Raw genomic sequence first — 19,597 nt, 5'->3', positions numbered from 1 at the left:
AGTACAGTACAATCCAGGACGGTTCTGTATATCTGTAATTGCAGTAGCACTTACTTTATAGGGATGGCCTAAGTTCAAATGACATTGCATACATAAGGTATAGGGAACTAGTGCTGTAAATCGAGAGGCAAAAGCTGATTAGGTATCGGAAGGGAAAACTATCAGATAATCAGATTTGTATCGGAATTGGCTGAGAAATGATGAAAAATATATAAATGCTTGTTTTACCTAGTGACACTTGACTCAAGCATGTATTTCCCTACCATTTTTGGTGTGAACGAACGCTGTAATGATTATTTTTAGGGATACAGTCGTATCCCACATTCTATTGACTGTCGCAAAATTGTAAAATGCTTGAACTTAAACATACAGTATATTTAGAGCATAGCTGCAAGGTTTGGTGAATGAGTTTGGGAGAGTGTGTAAGAAACGGAATCTAAAGGTGAATGTAGGAAAGAGTAAAGTTATGGCCTTCAGAATGTACAGTGAGGTTGGATGAGGAGGAAATGGTTTCTTGGTAATAAAGGAAGCTATTTGGTGTGTGACTGAGTGTAGAGTTGTTTAGAGGGAGGGAGAGGGAGGAAAAATATTTGTAGTAGATTGGATGATGGATGAAGTAGTAGTTGTACTACTTTCAGATATTTCCTCTGTGTTAAAGAGGAAAGCACAAACTTAACATTAACTTTTTTCCCTTCTCAAAATACTTCTCTACCTGACATCTCAGAGAGAAGATTTGGACTACTACCTTAAGCCCCTTCGCTTCATAAAACCCCTTTGTTTCTCCTACCATCTCCTTTTATCACTTCCTTACTCTGTGAGCCACTATCCTGCAGTATATATTTCCCACAGTGCTAAGAAGATAAATGCCCTTATGATTTTCACATGCTCCTCTTTTTTCTGGCTCACTCATGCAAGTTAATTACAGTAGTAGAACTGACTTCCATTCGTTTGGACTCGGTCATTCTCCCAAGCCAGTCTGTACATATTCCGGGCCTATTTATACACTGTCATGACTTGCCGTATGATGGGGTTACGTCCAGTGAAAGTCCATTGCATAACAAATTATCGTATAATGAGGTCAGTATGACATGAGTTCAGTAGGGATAGGGAAAGGGCCCTTGACAAAAAAAAAAAAAAAAAAGAGAGAGAGAGAGAGAGAGAGAGAAAGAAGAAGGAGGTGGAGGAGGCTGTATTTCACACACATAAAGTCAACACTTCACTTAAAATTGCATACTGCTCTATTTGTTATGCACTTGCACTGTTATTTGGCAATAGCAGTGGTGTTGTAGTGGCCTTTCATGCTCAAAATGGAACAAAAGGCAGATGATCACAGCAAATGTAAACACTGAGCGACCATCGTGGCAGAATCAGCTAACTGGGAGGCATCGTGTATGCACAGTAGACACAGTTTCCAGGTCTCAAGTTTCAGTTTTTCACACACAAAAACTTATAGTTTAACATAATATTGTACACTGCACTCTCTGTTAAGCACTTGAACTTTTACTTGCTGCGAGAGCAAAGGAGTTTCAGTGGCCTTTCATGCACAAAATGGAAAGAAAAGCAGACAATCACAGCAGATGTGAACAGTGGGCAGCTATCTTGGCTCAATCAGTTGACTTGGAGGCACATTTCTGGCAAATTCGCAATCATTTCACCATTGTTATTCTGAAAATGTGTCTAACTTTTTGTTTGTCGTTATTACAATTTTCAGAGTGAGTAGCCCTATAATTCGACTGACAGTGCACTCTTTAACCTCTAACCACCAGGTGTTGGTCAGAACTACCAAGAAATCGGTGGCTGGACGGTGCCGAATGTCAATCAGAACCACACTAGTTTTCGTGCCACAGTTTGAAGTGGCCACCACTTTATCTCATCACCAAAAGCTAGGGAGGGACTCCTGCCAGTTGAGCCAACCATACCTCCATTGTCTCTGTGACTTTGCCAGATGTAAGATGATCTTTTCTTAACCCTTCTCGTCTGATTCCGTTCTTGCCTGTTGTGGACATTTGCCTCATCCATCCCTGCCAAGTCTCTCACGACTCAGTGATAATGCCATGGGGCATGCCTTGGACACCACTAGTTTGTCTAGTAATGGAGAAGTTTTCAAGTTGAGAGCAGAGCCATAGTCGGGGCCTCGGGCAGCCGCACAAACACATCCTGTTCTTGTGGCAAAAATTAGTCTTTTTCCTCATGTCATTACACATCGACGCAACAACCTACAGACCTGGGGGATCACTTTCGTTCGCGAGAAGAAGCATTGGAGAGTAATATGGTTTTTAATTTGTTTCCCTAGTTGCTATAATTTCCAAGATATTAAGGTTTGAAAACAAGCTATTTTGGGAAAAATTCTCGTAGTGGGAGAATATTGACGCTATAAAGAGTCTGGCATGGTGGGGTTAGATATATCAGTACCATCTCAGTATGTTTCTCATTTCTTCTGTTCCATAATTCTGATAGTTCCCCCCCCCTCCCCTGTATTCCGTTCATCTTGATCGGTCCTGCAGCATTTCCTAAACATTATTATTTTTATAGTGTGTAACCAAGAAAGAGCTGTTGGTCATTTGCCGCTCAGGTTTCACAATCATGCTGAATATGCTTCAGACTAATTTTGTAATACTAGTGTCCATTAAGGAATTTGTATCTCCTTTTCTCTTTTTCAGGGTCACACTAGGAAATCAGTTGGAAGGTGTTAATTTGCTAGAGGAAGATTTAGTAAAGGCCTTTAAGGAGAGGTACCCCGATGGAATTTGCCGCAAACCAACGTCTCAGTAAAATCACTTCTGCCAAGAGGATTTCATCGTTTATAATGATAACAGTTAATCCATCATGATGATGTGAGGTGAACTGTGCAAGGAAGAACTATTTCAGGTGAATATTACAAATCTAAATTTATTTTACTAGTGTCTGTGATGGACTTTTATGAACCATTGTTTAAAGATAGAATATTTTACTTTTAATTGTTGATACAGTAATTTAATAAAGTAAAAACTTGTCTTAAATGTTTTTTAATCCATCCATCCATCCATCCATCCATCATCCAACCGTTTATTGCCCTTTTAAGAGCAAAGGGGCTGGAAGCAAGGCTGCTTAGTCTCAGTCCAGACATTTAAGATGAGCACGATCAGTTGCATGCCTCTGTGCAGCATTACACAAGCTTTAAACCATAACCATCCCTTGGATCAAATCATTATTGCCCACATCATTACACTGCCAGGCATATATTCGTTGGCACTGTGGTTGCCACCTAGCTTATTAAATAGCTTCCTGGATTCCTGATTTATTCCTCAGTGTAGATCCACTTTAAAATAGTAGTACACTGAGTATATGGATGGTGGATGCCACATGTATGACAAAAAAAATGTTTTTTGAAACCACCATTTTTGAAACACCATTATCATCTGATGCCAGTTTCTCAAATGAATATTGGATAGGGAGACTTTAAACAAGTATTCAAGTTGCATCTATATGACACCATCCCATGTCATTGTTGGCTGCTATCTAAGCACAATCCTACCTATGTTTAAAATACAGTACAGTAATCGCTCAATTATCTAGCATACTTCTGCCAACTCCCATGCCTAACAATGTGAAATGCCAGATATTGTGTCAGTACCTTCAATTAGCTATCCAATCGACACTGAGCCAGATAATATGTAACTACCCTAAGCTATATTTCTCAACCCTATATCCTAAAAACTTTCCAACAATATTACCCAAGAGTAAAAGATTATTATCAAACAAAAAATATTATACTGTACAGTACTGATACAGTATATACAGGACATAATATAATCATAATCATACTGTAATCACCTAGTGTTGGCATTCATGGAGGGTAGAGTAGTACACTATTCAGTGCAGTGCACTCTATTCCATGTGGTCTAGTGGCAAATGGCTCCCACAGTGATTAATCTAGCTCCACCATCTCAGTTTATCTCTACAGCCTCTACCAATACGGCAACAAGCAAGGCACAGGGGGCAAGAGGCTGTCACAGCACTGGGGGTTAGCCACTGCATGGGTCACAAATGCACAATGCACAGACACGATCCTTACTATGGGATGTCCAAGGGAGCAAATGAGAGAGCGACAGTGGGCTTCGCGCATCAGGTCGGCTGCTTCTGCAACACATTACAATTGGCTGGCATGTTTCTGGGTCTGCCCATGTGCCAATTGGGTCCTGTGTCTGAGCCAGGTGATACACTTAACTGCCGAAAAATGCATAGTACCACCAATTGCTTCTCATTTCTGAGCCTGACACTGCCTAATTTTGCCAGATGTTGTTTTAACAGAGCCGTGCAAAAAGTGCCGGATATTACGACGATAGATAATTGAGAAATTACTGTATTTAGCTTTGACTTCTGTCTGCCATCTTTGCCATATCAGCTGTTTACCTCGGGCACAGAATGCTCAAAGCTGTCCTTACTTCCCAGTGCTACCGTGCATCCTTGTGCACAGAACTAGGTAATCCTGGGTCTCGTCTGGGGCAGGACCACTTTAGACCAGTCCTGGCCAATCTAATTTGCCTGACACTATCTTGCCTGAACAGCCACAAGACTGGTTTAGACCAGTACTGACTGGTCTTATTGTTACACAAAAATCAAGGTTAAATCTTCTTAACTCCCAATGCTGGGCAGGAGGTATACCCATGGCAAAATGGGTGTACAGGTCCGCTGGGTGGCAGGAGGAGTTGCACGTGTCTTCCCACCATCATTTGAACCGTGAGCCACATCACTTCGACACCAAAGGGTAGGGAGGGAGTCCCTCCACAGCATAGTCTGTCCAGTGCCTTTGCCAGGTGTACAACGATGTCCTCAAGTTCCTGTTCGTCTGATTCTGTCCCCGCCATCTGTGGCCAATAGCATCATCCACCCCAGCCATGCCTCTTTCCAAGAATACTAGCAAAGGGCTGAGTGACAGTGTCATAGGGCATGCCTTGGATGCAACTGTGTCCAGTTTATCTAGTAGTGGAGAAGTTAACATGTTGAAAGCAGAGCCAAAGTCAGAGCTGCGCATGCATGCACGAATCCATCTAAGCCCGAGAGCCAAAAGTCACTCCTCTTCCCATCGCCATTACTTATTGACATGACCACCTGCAGACCTGGGGATGGATTCATTTGCAAGAAGAGTTGTTGAGTAATATGGTCTTTAATTTGTTTCCCTAACTGCTAAATTTTTCGAGATATATAGGTTTAAAACAGGCTATTTTGGGGAAATATGGGCATACTCTGCGGGCGGTCGTGTATGAAACAAATCATGCAAGTGAGAGTTAAGGATAACCAAACCTAAAAGGTGATTTCAAGTTTATGAGTATATGTCAGCACAAGTTTTCCTTTATTTGGATTTTTTAAGGCATCCAGAATGATCAGGTACAATATGTGCAAATAATGTAAATAGTGAATTGAAGGAAATGCTCAAGCCACTTGGCAGTCCAAGCCTTGATAGAATCTGGGAGGTTTCGCCCTGAGAACAGTTTCGCTCGTCTTGGCAAGAAACGACCATTATTATTTCTATTATACTTTGTACTGGTACACGTTTTTCTCAAAGTAAGTTTCTACTGTAACTGTTTACAGTAAGTGGTGCTTTGAGTAAGGTTGTACAGAGCCACCAGTAAGGTGAAAAATTAGATAAATGATTTCATGTTTGCACATCGTTAAGATTGTTCCAGTTTTGGTTTGTCAACAAAGTAAGAAACCATTCCTGAGATGTGATTCTTTAAAGTGGGAATTATTGTTTGTTTCCAGACAAATTCCATTTTTACTGTTAACAGTTTTAGACAAATACTAGGGTATGGAAGTAAATATGTAACTGCAAATATGAATATTACAGTAAAAGTCCTCTCATTCTGCATCTGCTCTTACGGTATTTCCGGTCTTTTGGTGGTTTTCATAAATAGTCCCATTACGAAAGGTCTCTGCTCTTCCAGCACATATGCTGAGCTAATTGGCACCCGCAACAGGGTTGCGGGCTTGCTGCTGATACCTGTGCTCCATAGTTGCCAATTTGGTGCTGTTGGCGCTAGATCGCATTCATAATAATTTAGAGTTTTTCATAATTATTTAGTGTCCATAAATATTAGATTTTCTTCTATACCTAGCATGTTTTGATGTCAGATTTAGCACAAAAATCTGAACAGTTCACCTCCAGCTTAGCGCATTTTAAAGTAGAGCTTAGCGCTTTTGAAGATTTCTGCTTGCCAGCACTGCATGTGCTGTCAGCCGTCATGACTCATGATTTACTGGCTTTGTGAGCGGGACCTTCTGAAAGTTTGGAAACTTTGTTGTGCTATTTTACGGTGCACATATGTAAATACACCAAGGTTAAGGTACGTTCATATGTAATGTATTATTAAAAACATTAAATATAATTTGCTTATTAAATATTTAGTGCTTAGGGTTGACCAATAATACTTACCAGGCACCATGATTGCATTAGGGTGACCGACCATGATTGCTAGAAATTTTTGGCGGGCTTTCCAGGTCATCTGGCAGTTTCTGCTCATTTGGGACCTGCCTGGTCCCAAAGATGCCGAATGAGAGGACTTTTACTGAAATTACGATAGAGAGGAAAAGCCTAGGAACAACTTGACCTCGCAGCTCAGGTTACCATAATTCTGTGTATATTTTCCCAAGCCCAGATTGGATGTTTGGGACTGTTCATTCTTTTTTAAGTTTTAGGACTGGGCAGAATTTGCCTTTCATTTGACAGCATGGCACAGTGGCTCAGCATTGTTACTTAGTACCCGTACAGTGATCCCTCGGTTATCCCACACATGGTTACGGTGGTTTTCATTACCACTGCTAGATGAAAATCTGCCCTCCTGATGTTATCAAGCTTTGTAAAACCTTCGTTATCACACACCCGTGCCAATTACTGGCAACAGTGATGGTGCAAAATCTGTGGCTTCTGATGGCTTTGAGGGATTCAGAGGCCGTAAATCACGGGGTTTATCCCAGCTGGTGACCACTAACTTCTGACCCTTAGCCTCAGAACCCCTTACAGTACTTCATTTTTTTTTTTTTTTTTTTTTTTTTTTTTTTTTTTTTAAGGAAGAAGGAATCAAGGGCCAGGAGCCTTCAAATTATTCCAAGAAAAAACAAAAACAACAGAGAGCCAAATTCAAGATCCATTCATTTCGAGATGCCTGGACACTCTGCATTTGAAAGACTGGAGATCATAGGCAGTAGGAAATACAGACAGAGGGAGACAGTTCCTGAGCTGACCTGTTGCATTCATGATGGACTGGGAGAAACAGTTGACTCTTGCATTAGAAAGTTGGACAGAAAAGGGAGGAGAGTTTGCTGCTAGATGGGTGCTGTGAGCCCGATGTAGTTGTGGAGGGATGCAAGCAGACAGTGCAGAGCAGTGACCATTGAAGTAGCGACAGAAAAGAGATAAAGATGGAACAGCGTGGGGGAAAGACAGAGGTTGAAGGGAGCCAGTAAGAGGAGAAGAGCTAACGAGATGAAAAGCCTGACTCCACCTTGTTGAGAAGAGCTTTATGTGGGAAGCTCCCCACATGTGAGAGCTGTACTCTACACAGGGGTAAATAAAACCCATGTATAAAGTCAACAACTAAGCAGAGGTAAAGAAGGCACGGAGTTGGCTTAGCACATCTAATCTCTTGGAAGCAGATTTCACGTGAGGTAATATGATCTTTCCAAGATAAATCCCATGAGAATGAAACCCCATGTATGTTTAAAGATGATGCGGGATTGAGCTAGATATAGTTAAAAATTAGAGGGTACTCTGGCAGATGATTTTGTCAGGTTGATAGATGTGACAACTGAGTTTTGATGCATTAAAAACAAGGTTACATTTACCCCAATCAGAGATATGAGCCAAGGCAGATAATAGGTGTGCCATAGCCTCACCCCTTGTGTGTTTATGTAATTGTCAAGATGGATGCTGCGGGAAACGAATGGAAAGGTGAAGGTGGAGTCATCAGTGTATGAGTGGATAGGGCTAGATGTACAGCTTAGAAGGTCACTGATGAATAAATGGAAGAAAGTTGGTGAAAGGACAGAGCCCTGGGGAACACCTGTACTGATTGCCATAGAAGAAGAATGGTGGCTGTGTACATCAGCAGCTACAGAATGACCAGAAAGGACGCTAGAGATGAAGGCATAAATAGGACAGAAACCGTCAGAGAGCAGTATGGAAATGAAAGATTTATGGTAGACTCAATTAAAAGCTTTTGAGATGTCAAAGTACAATGGCAAAGCCTTCGCTAAAGTCCCAAAAGGAGGATGACCAAGAGTCTGACAGGTAGGTGAGATAGTCAGCGAAGTGTCCCAGGTGAACCCTTACTGATGATCAGAAAGAAAGTTGTGACAGGAATGATGCTTTAAAATTTTTGTTGTTAAGAATTGACTCAAAAATGTTTGAAACAAAGGATATTAATTAGGGGATAGTTAGAGGGATAGGAATGACCACCCTTCTTTGGGACAGGCTGAATGAGAGCAAACTTCCAGCAAGAAAGAAAGGTACAAGTTGATAGACAAGGGCAAAAGAATTTACCTTGGCAGGATGTAAGCACAGAAGCACAGTTCTTGAGGACAACAAGAGGGACCAGGACCATATTCCTTGTTAGTACTGAGGCCAGTATTGGAAGAAAATACATCAACTGAAGAAATTTTAATGGAAGCCATGTAGGAGTCAGAGGTGGGAAGTGATGGTGGAAGAACACCGAAATTGTCTAAGGTGGAACTGGAGGAGAAGGTCTGAGCGATGAGTTCTGCTTTATCAGTAGAAGAAATAGCTACAGAGCCATCAGAGTGGAAAAGATGATGAGGTAAAATTGTTAGAAAGGTTTTTGGCATGGTGCCAAAAAGAGTGGGAAGAATTCAAGTTGGAAAGTTCAGAGCATTTAATATGAATGAAATTTTTTTTTAGTAGCATGAAGAACAGACTTAGAACAATTCCAGGCAGAAACATAAAAAAAAGCGGTACTGGTACATGTTTCTTCTTATAGTGTCCTTTTCACCATTTTCCATTAACCTACACATGCTTGTGTATGTTTCTGATACTTACCATAACAGTAAGTATGTATTTAGTGGGCCTAAACTGTTATAAAGGAAAATTTGGGTTTACAAGTAGGATGCCTGGTTCCAATGGGCCAGTGCACTGAATGGTCCTGCCACCTAGTGGGAGTCTGTGAAATTCTCCCAGAAATATGTTATGCAGGTTTCAAAGATAAATTTTTTAAAGTGCTTTCATATAGTTTCGTTTCGTTTTCGTATTCATTTTTAACCCTTTAACCGCGGGTGTCATTCCAGAATGACATCGACAAAACTTGACCAAACCGCGGATGTCATTCTGGAATGTTCGTGAATATTTTGAACACCGCGTGTTTTTCCTGTGCGCAAAATGTCTCACGCAAGAGTAGCTGTCGAGTTCTTTCACGCCAGCCATCCCACACCTCCCTCCTCCCACCCCGAGGGGGCCCCCCCCACCCCTGCCCTGACACGCATCAGTCAGTATCTGTCCAGCTCTGTGCGTGATAATGGCGCTCCGTCCCGAGTCATCGTCGCTCGCTTCCTCCTCGGAAATTATTAGTGCTAGTGTGCCTTCGACCTCTACACCGAGGAAGGAACTGCCGACGGCGAGGCAGAAGGGGTTGAGCACCCCAGAAATTAGGACAGAGCTGGATAAAACTGTAAGTACAACTCTGGATTGTGGCAGTGAGAGTGATACACTTACAGCAAGTAGTAGTGACGATTTTGCAGTGATTGGTGGTGAACCGTTTAGCATTGACAGTGACAGTGATGAAAGTGAACATGTTGTTTCCCCCCCACCGCCCCCAACTTACTCTGGGAAAGGGAAGGCGCCTATGGGGAAAATTGGTGTTGCACGTGGGAAGGGAGTGAAGCGTAAACTTACGTCTCCTACACCAGGCCCTAGCAAGCATTTCCCACCACTTTCCCGTTCCCCTAGCCCTATTGCCCTCACATCTTCTTCATCTTCTGCCGTGCCCTCTCCTCAGTCTACATCATCTGAGGAATATGAATTCCCAGAGCCTGCACAGCAAGGGAAGGCAGGCCGTGCAGCCAGGGTAAGCAGGGCAGGCCGGCCTAGACCAAAGGGGATGCGTGGCAGTAGGAAGGCAAAGCTGGGTGATAAGCGAGGTGATAAGCGGGGAAGAAAGGGTCGGATTTCACCACACACCGGGTCAGTAACCCCCCCGCCTGCCCCCCGCCCAGCTCCCTCACCCTCGCCACCCCCCCACTCACCCCCCTCCCGCTTGCCTCCTGCCTCACCCATTGCCTCACCCATTGCCTCCACCTCAGCTCCTTCTCACGGGGAAAAGAGTGCAATGTGACCTGCCACTTCCACTGAACCACGCACCAGGAAAGTGGATGCATTTGTTTGGTCTGACGGTGCTGATTTTCAGCCACACAATCCGCCGTTTGACATGACAAATGCGGGAATACAGCCTGCCTTCCCATGCAACGAAGGAGATGATTTTGTTGACTACTTCCTGGCCTTCATGGATGACGAAATCATGCAGTTTGTCTGCAATGAGACCAATAGGTATGCAGCTCAGTGTGCAACAGAAGGGCTGGGACCTATTGGCTCACCAAAGCAAGTGTCGTGGTTGCCTGTCGGGATCAGAGAGCTGTATGTGTTCTTTGCTCTCATGTTCTTGATGCCCCATATCAAGAGACATGAGTTGGAGGAGTACTGGCTGGTTGATGACATTACTTCTATCCCAACATTCGGGAAGTACATGTCATGAGATCGGTTCCGACAGCTGCTAGGATACCTGCACTTCGCTGACAATGGAAACCCATCTCAAACTGACCCTTTGTGGAAAGTGAGGGATTTTCTCAACAGGATTAGGGATCGATTTATGCGATTTTTCCGTCCTATGCAAAAAGTCGTCATAGATGAATCCCTGGTATTGTTCAGAGGACGTCTCAAATTCATGCAGTACATCCCCAGCAAACGCCACCGCTTTGGGATAAAGTTCTTTGTGCTGTGTGACTGTGAGACGGGGTATATCCTTGATTTCGTGATCTACTCTGCAAGTACAATGGACGTGGACAGGAAAGACCCCCTTGGCTTCTCTGGCTCCGTTGTAAAAGTGCTGATGGAGAGGTATTTTGGTGGGAATCATGTGCTGTACACAGACAATTATTACACAGCACCAAAACTCTCCAAATACCTGGCTGAACACGGCATTGGCACTGTGGGCACTGTACGGAGCCATAGGAAAGAGTGGCCAAGTTTCACAGAAGCATCATCCTCATCCAAGGGAGATGTGCACCTGAAGAAGTCAGACAAGCTTCTGGCGATCAGGTGGCATGACAAGAAGGTCGTGACTATGCTCAGCACCATCCACAAGGGGGAATTGCAGTGAACTGGGAAGGTCAGCTACAGGACGGGAGAGCCAATCATGAACCCCGATGCCGTCATTGACTACAATATCAACATGAGACTTGTTGATAAGTCTGACATGATGATTGGCGAAATAGACCGTCTCAGGAGAAACACCCGATGGTACAGGAAGGCTTGCCTGCACATGCTCGATATGTGCATGCTCAACGCCTTCCTCCTCTACAAGACACAAGTCGGGGGCATAAGGCAACCATCCCTGAGACAGTTCTCCAAGACTGTCGTGCAGCAGCTGCTTGCACGATTTGGTCAGGTGACGGCATTGGTCCCGAGGCGACACTCTGACACACAACCTGACCGTCTTGAGTGCCGCAATTACATGAGCCGGCACCAGCTTGTGAAATTGCCTCTTACCGCAGGCGGCAGGTTGTCACAGGGCCGCTGCAGAGTGTGTCATAACACCACACGGAGGCCTCGGACGAGAAAAATGAGCACACACCAGTGCCAGGAATGCCAAGTCGCTCTCTGTGTGACTCCGTGCTTTGCCGAGTACCACTCTCTGAGTAAATACTGACAGTGACAGTGATATACAGTGATGCGACAGTGACGTGCTTTACCAATAATTGTATAATGGATAATGTAGTAATAAGGGATATTTTGCCTAGAAAGCAATGTAAATATTGGCCAGTATAATAAGTGATATTGTAATAAGAGAATCTGCGGCACTGCTGTGATTCTGTGATGCGACAGTGACGTGCTTTACCAATAATTGTATAATATAGTAATAAGAGATATTTGACCTAGAAAATTATGTAAATATGGCCAGTATATAAGTGATATGGTAATAAGAAAATCTGCGGCACTTGTGTAATTCTGTGATGCGACAATGACGCAATATAGTAATAAGTGCAGTGTAAATATAATGTATATTGCCCAGATTATATGTAAAATAGTAATAGAAGTTAGAAATAATGAAAACATCGCCGCTAACCAAACGTCAGTGAGCGTGTGATGCCGCAGTGAAGTGCGGGCAATTACAGTGCCTTTTACCTACCTCAGTGAACACAGAGTGGGTGTTTATCGTATGTGCAGTGTTCATATATGTTTATAGTACTATTATCAGAGAGTGGTTGGCATTTGGTACTGGTGTGTGGGGCGTAAAATAGTGATTTTACACCCCTCACTTCTAACAGCACTGCCCGTCCTGTGAAAATCAAGTCATGAAACCTACATCAATGCAAAGCTGAAGGTTAGTACTTTCTAATGGTACCTTATTTTTTTCTCTAGCTTTATTCTGTGCAGAGTTATTAAGGTTTAAAGGTTTGTTTACATTTGGCTGAAACCCCCGCGGGAGAGGCCAGTCGGGGCAAAACAATGCCCGCGGTTAAAGGGTTAAAGGCTCCAACATGCTTGCATGTGTCGGCCTTGGTCACCTAATGGCGGCTCTCCACGCAGCACGATCCATTGCAGCCTCCCTGTTCAGTCCCTTAACCCTGAGGTCACACTTAATGACCTCGTCCCATGTCTTTCTCGGTCTACCCCTCATAACCCCACCCCCCAATATTAACACCTCTCACCTTTCTCGACCATCATCCACTCACTTGATGTAGTGCTGCCTACTTCTTCCTTAGCCTTTATCATTCTTTTTCTGTGCCTGTCCTCCTCTCTTCCTATTTCTCCCATCTTTCCTGTCACTTCTTATTGCTTTTCTTTCCTTTACAGGTGGCTTTACATTGAGTGACAAGCCAAATGGTTTCCTGTAAGCCAAGAAACCATTTACAACGCTGGGTGGTAACCATATAACCAAACCATACGTGCTCCCTACGTGTCAGCAAGTGGGTTGGTGGAGGGTTAGTGCCCCTCCCCGTAAAACAACTAACTCAAAGTCAAATGGTCACCCCTTACGGGATTATGGCGTCTGGCAATAGATAGATGGATAGACCTTCCTCACCCAATTATCATCCCCAATCCTCTCCACATGTCCAAACCATCTCAATCTACCTCTCCTCATCACAACACCAATACACTCCAGTCCCATCCTACCTCTCAACTCTTCCATCGTAAACCCAACCCCTCCAGGCCTTGGACGTAGGGACGCACTGCACATTCACCTAATCATTGTCATTTCTGTACGTCTGAGCCGGCGAATATCTTCCTCCTTAACTGCCCAGGTCTCACTACCATACAGCATTACACCCCTAACACATGCTGCATACAAAGACCCCTTAGCACGTAGGGAGAGTCCTCTCAATGTCAGGAGAGGCAAGAGCTCCCTAAACTTCTTCCAACCATTTCTCACCCTAGCCACAGAGCTAGCTCCAGCCCCACCTCCAGCACACAACATCTCCCCCAAATAACAAAACTCTTCCACACACTCAAGAGATTCACCAGCAAGTTCAATCCTTTCACGTCTGACAATCTCTACCTGCTCACCCCGACAAGCCGCACACATAAAATCAGCATTATCTCGCAGTCTACCTCTGATTCCACTACATCTCTTATGCACCCATTTATCACACACACCGCACAAGATGGAATTACTTCCCACGCCCTTGTGGCAAACTGCACATGGCCACTCTCTCTCATCTTTGACAGCACCGCCACCAACCCTAGATATCATCACTTTTGTTTTATCTTCATTTACCCTTAAGCCCTTGTGCCCCATACCATCTCTCCACTTCCTAAACCTTTCCTCCGCCTCCCTTTCGTTCTCTGCAATCAACACCAAATCATCAGCATACAACAACTCCCACGGGAGTCCGTTTCTAAAGTCACGTGAAAGGGCTTCAAGTACCATGATAAACAACATGGGACTCACGACTGACCCCTGATACACACCAACATTCATGGAATACTCATCACTCAATCTCCATTCGCTCTTACTTGGGTGTGAGCACCCACACACATGGCCATAACCACCCTAACCAGCCACTCCTCCAAGTCATGCTTTCTCATTGCCCACTTCACCACCTCTCTAGGGACTCTGTCAAAGGCCTTTTCCAAATCAACAAAAACAAAATAAAGATCCCTTCTCCTACCAATATATTTTTCCTGAAGCTGTCGAACAATGAATATAGCATCAGTCGTCCCCTACCTGTCCCCCTACCTGGCATAAACCCAAACTGCATCTCATCAATATTCACTCTTTCTCTAATTATACCTTCTAAAACTCTCTCCATTACCTTCATTATCTGATCTAAAAGCTTTATACCTCTATACTTTCGTCTTTCCAGGGCATCACCCTTCCCTTTATACACATTTACAATTACACTCTTTAGCCAATCATCTGGGACAACACACTCATAAATAATCCTATTTATCAGGTCAGTGACTAACCTCACCCCTATATCGCCTGAGGCCTTCAACATTTCGGCAGTCAACCCAGACACACCTGCTGCCTTCCCCACCTTCGTCCTGCCTACTGCCTCACTCACAGTAGCAGTATCAATCAAAGGCCAAGGGCCAGACACTAGATCTGCTGGCTCCAAACCTTCCCTGTCCCAATCAAACTCCTCATTCAACAACCGGTTATAATGCTCTCTCCATGCATCTTTAATATCCTCACTGTTCTCCACTACCCTTCCTTCATCATTCTTCACACACTGCTCACCTATAATATCCCAATTATCCCTCTTCACCTGACCTGTTACCCTAAATATCATATTTTTCCTTTCCCCATGATTTAGGTTATCAAGTAAAAGTCTCTGTGACTCAGACTTTGCCCTATATACCTCTCTTCTAGCCCTCCGCTTGGCAGCCAAATATTCCTTTTTGCTACCACCCTTCTTCCATTCCCGGAAAAGCCTTCTTTTCTCCTTAACTGCAGCTTCTACACCCTCATCCCACCACCAAGTTACTTTATGTCTTGGTGGTCCTCTTGTCCAACCGCATGTTACATCAGTAACTCTCAAGAAATTGTTCTTGAGGGCTCTGTACTGTTCATTAATGCCTCTGTCTACAGCTCCCTGTTCAGCCACCACTCTCCTCAACTCGCTATAGAAGGCATCCCTTACTACTTGGTTTTTTAGCTTCCATATTCTCCTCCTAGGTACATAAGTCCTTTTTTTCATCACTTGTTCTTTAAGCACCATATCACAAATCAATAGTTTGTGCTGCTGCACACACTCCTCACTTCCTATAACTTTAACATCCCTCACTAACCTCCTATCGGCCCCCCTAACCAGAAAATAATCTATCTGACTGCTATTTCCCCCAGACTCATGCATAATTAACATGCTGTCTCTTTTCCTAGAATGTGTGTTGCACACAATCATGTTCGTTGCCTCCCCAAACTCGAGTATCCTTTCCCCTTCTGCATTCCTTATAGCATACGCACATCCCTCATGCACTCCTTCATAACCTTGTGCTGCTTCACCTACTTGACCATTTAAGTCCCCTCCCTAAATCATTATCTCATCATCCCGCATACCACCCACTACACATATTAAATCATCCCAAAATCTATCTTTCTCTGCTTCATCCATTCCTGCCTGTGGAGCATATGCCGATATAATCGCAGCTATCTTTCTACCCAACAGAATTTTCACTACCAATATCCTATTGCTTACTCTCAAAACATTCATAATATATTCCTCAAGTCACAAAATTTTTCAAATGCCTTTGACAATTATGCTATTGGTGTGTAGGTGGCATTAGGAAAAAAAAGAAAAAGAAATTGTGACATGAATCATCATCTCCATGGAATTAACTTCTATATATAATTTACTATTCAATAAAAATCCCATATAATTGGTGTAAGACTAAAACATGTAAATATATGGAGAAACGCTTTCATGCACAAATTTTCCCATATTTTAAAATTCGCTGCCAAAGCAATGTACAACACGTTTTCCACAGCCTATAATGTTTGGTGTCCTTCTTTGATGGAAACATCCTTTCACTTGCTTCATGAATGGGTGCTGGTCTGCAATGAAAGTTGAATTTGGTTTGCAGTCAGCCACAGTGCAAACAAAGTTCGTCTTTTTGCTAACTGTTCTTATTGTCACTGTCACGCAACCATGTCAGCCCATCACCAACACACCTCATCAGTCTCGAGTTTGTTTACAATCATACGTGTGGCACAGCTGAGTATTGAATGGAAATGTCGCATGGCAAATTTATCCAAATCTTTCATCACTGTTATTAAGAAATGGAAATCCTATTACCCTTATTCGAATTATTTACCATCTTTATACATGCATGAAGGCAATATATCAACATAAACCCTCTAATAGTTCCCTAGAAATCACCTGATAGAAAGCAGCAGAACATACATTTGAATACTATTTTTTTCCCAACCCATCTTCTTTATAAGGTCTTGAAAATTGTAGAACCCTTAGTTTTGTTGGTGAAAACCCAATGTTCAACATAACAACACTCAGTTTTAGTTGGCTTTGGGTAGAATAACATCAAATATTAGCTGTAACTCTCACATCCACAAGATATGTATCTGGGAAAAGCTCACAGACTCCCACCAGATGGCAGGACCACTCAGTGCTCTGGCCCATTAGGATAAATCCCATAGGTTCTGTACTTTCAATTGCAGTTTTGATCTCATGCAGTAGGTGCAGTACCAATTATGCATGATGACCAAGTGATCACCATACAGACATTTAAGGAGAGTCAATTGTCATCTACTGGAGTAATTACTGGGTATGTAAGCAACAAACTCCAACCTTCCCTTATGGGACACATTTGGCTGGAATGCTTTAAACCAGTAAACCACTTGGTTACTGCACGTGGTTACCATATATGTAGTAAATGGTTTCCTGGGTACAAGACACCAAGCAGCTTGTAACTCACCTAAAGGTACCACTATATTTAGTATAACAAGAACGGGGAAACAGTAGGGGAGTGAAAGATAAGAATAATAGATTGTTGGTGGAGAAGAGAGAGAAATTGAGGAGATGGAAGGAGCACTTTGAGGATTTGTTGAATGTAGAGAGTGAGAGCAGTGCGAGTATAAGTGGTTGGGGAATGGCTGGGAGAAGAAGAGATGAGAGGAGGGAGGAAGAGATCAGTAGGGCGGAAGTAGTGGAAGCAATGAAGAAGATCAAGACAGGAAAGGCCCCAGGAGCTCATGGAGTGTGTGGTGAAATGCTGAGGTATGGGGGTGAGATTGTTGTGGAGTGGATATGGAAGTTGTGTAGATTGGCTTGGGAAGAGGGAAGGGTTCCAGAGGACTGGAAATCAGGTATAATTGTTCCTTTATACAAAGGAAAAGGGGAGAGAGAAGTATGTTGTAACCATAAGGGTATTTGCATTCTTTGTGTGACTGGAAAAATATATGGTAGAATACCCATTGATAGGGTTAGGCATATGACAGAGGAGCTAGTTGGAGAAGAACAAGGGGGATTTAGGAAGGGAAAGGGGTGTGTAGATCAGATATTTGTTCTAAGATGTTTAGTGGAGAAGTATCTAGAGAAGGGAAAGAAAGTGTATGCTGCCTTCATAGACTTGGAGAAAGCTTACGACAGAATAGATAGGCAAGGTATGTGGAAGGTATTAAGAGTATATGGAGTGGAAGGGAAATTGTTGAGTGCTGTGAAGAGTATGTACAAAGGAGCTAGGGCTATGGTGCGAGTGGATGGTGAGCTGAGTGAGTTCTTTGATCTCAATGTGGGACTGAAACAGGGTTGTGTGATGTCTCCATGGCTGTTTAAATATATACATGGAAGGGGTTGTAAAGGAGGTGCAAGGTAGGGCAGTGGATGTGGGGGTGGCTCTAATGAATGAGGGTTAGATATGGAAGATTACGGTGTTGCTGTTTGCTGATGATACAGTATTGTTGAGTGAAGATGAATGGGAGTTGCAAGGTTTGGTGAAGGAGTCTGGGACAGTGTGTAGGAAGAGGATTCTGAAAGTTATTGTAAACAAGAGTAAAGTTATGGTGTTTGAGAGGAATGAAGTCAAAGACTGTACAGTGAGGTTGGATGGTGAAGATATGGAGAATGTGAGTGCATTCAAGTACTTGGGTAGTGTGATGAGTAAAGATGGAACTTTGGGGGATGAAGTGCGTGAAACGGTACAGCAGGGAAGGAAGGTTGTTGGTTCACTGAAAGCAGTGATGAGAAATAGGGAGGTGAATATGGAAGTTAAGAAGTCACTACATGATAGTATTGTGATCCCTACCCTGATGTATGGAAGCGAGGCGTGGACCTTGCAAGAGGGGAACAAGTCAAGAATGAGAGCAGTGGAAGTGAGTTACTTGAAAGGAGCATGTGGAGTGACATGGAGGGACAGGTTGATGAATGAATAAGTGAAGGAACATTGTGGGGTGGATGTGGATGTGGTTGAGAAGATTAAGAGAAATACACTGAGGTGGTTTGGACATGTGGAGAGAATGGAGAGTGAAAGACTGACTAAGAGGGTGTATGTAGGTGAGGTGGAGGGAGGGAGAGGGAGGGGTAGACCGAGGATGAGGTGGAGGGGTGGAGTTGAGAGGCATATGAGGGAGGGGGGAGTGAGTTGGGGGGAGGGTAGTCAAATGGTGGGTGACAGAGCGACTTGGAGGCGTTTTGTCTGCGGCCACCCTTTGCGGGATTAGGGCGTCGGGCTATAGATAGATAGATAACAAGAAAATTAAACAGCATTTCTTGTGTAAGTCTATTTTCTTAATACAATAAAATGTTGAAAAGGATGCATAACTTCAGTATGTGGATCTCCATGCACAAATTATATATGTTCATCATCCACATTTGTATCTACAACCACATGATGTAAAAGTCTGACATCCACACCTGCACATGCCTAAAACTTGACACCAACATTTCCCTTCTACACACCATTACTTTGGTGATCAGAATGTCCTTTGTATGCTTGATTCTGCCTACTATCATTCTATGTTTATCTTTTCAGGTTATGGAGATGTTCTCTTAGTTCAATAAAGCCTTGAAGTGGTATCAAGTCTTCTCATTCTACCACAATTACCAGAACCACAATGCTGAGGGAGGGATTGGGTACTGTGTGTGAAGGTGATGCCTCTTTCGAGAGATTGTACCTGAACTCAGTGAGTGGCAATATGCCTGGCTATGTCCACTTTACATCTCAACACTTTAACACATTAATCACACTTGAATTTCACATCTGAATGAATCAGTTGGTGCTTCGAGAGGTTGCTCTTGTCAGTAAACAGTTTACCACATTCATCACACACAAAGTTCTTCTCTCCTGCATGAATGAGTAGGTGCTTGGAAAGGTTGCTTTTCCTATTAAACTGTTTACCACAATTATCACAACTGAATTTCTTCAATCCCAAATGTA

General features: G+C 43.2%; 1 protein-coding gene across 2 annotated transcripts in view; it reads left to right on the top strand.

The window, feature by feature from the left end:
* Mettl3 (methyltransferase like 3) overlaps positions 1–19,235 on the top strand; it is a 74,624-nt gene extending 55,389 nt beyond the window's left edge. Inside the window, exons 11-12 of one of the 2 annotated variants that reach the window (XR_013897404.1) lie at positions 2,661–2,868; positions 19,193–19,235. Coding sequence is in view for 1 of the 2 variants with exons in the window: in XM_080272752.1 (XP_080128878.1) it covers positions 2,661–2,772 (112 nt within the window). In the remaining variant the exon portion in view is untranslated. Of the gene's footprint in view, positions 1–2,660; positions 2,969–19,192 lie in introns of those variants that run through there. The other variant, XM_080272752.1, reaches the window with a different exon arrangement.
* Positions 19,236–19,597: the final 362 nt, after the last annotated feature.

This window comes from Coenobita brevimanus, chromosome 51 (assembly GCF_032717465.1).
Source record: "Coenobita brevimanus isolate Jiangsu-jjx chromosome 51, ASM3271746v2, whole genome shotgun sequence".
Taxonomy (NCBI): Eukaryota; Metazoa; Arthropoda; class Malacostraca; order Decapoda; family Coenobitidae; genus Coenobita; species Coenobita brevimanus.
Note: the sequence above shows the minus strand (reverse complement) of the source record. Positions and strands in the feature narration are given on the sequence as shown.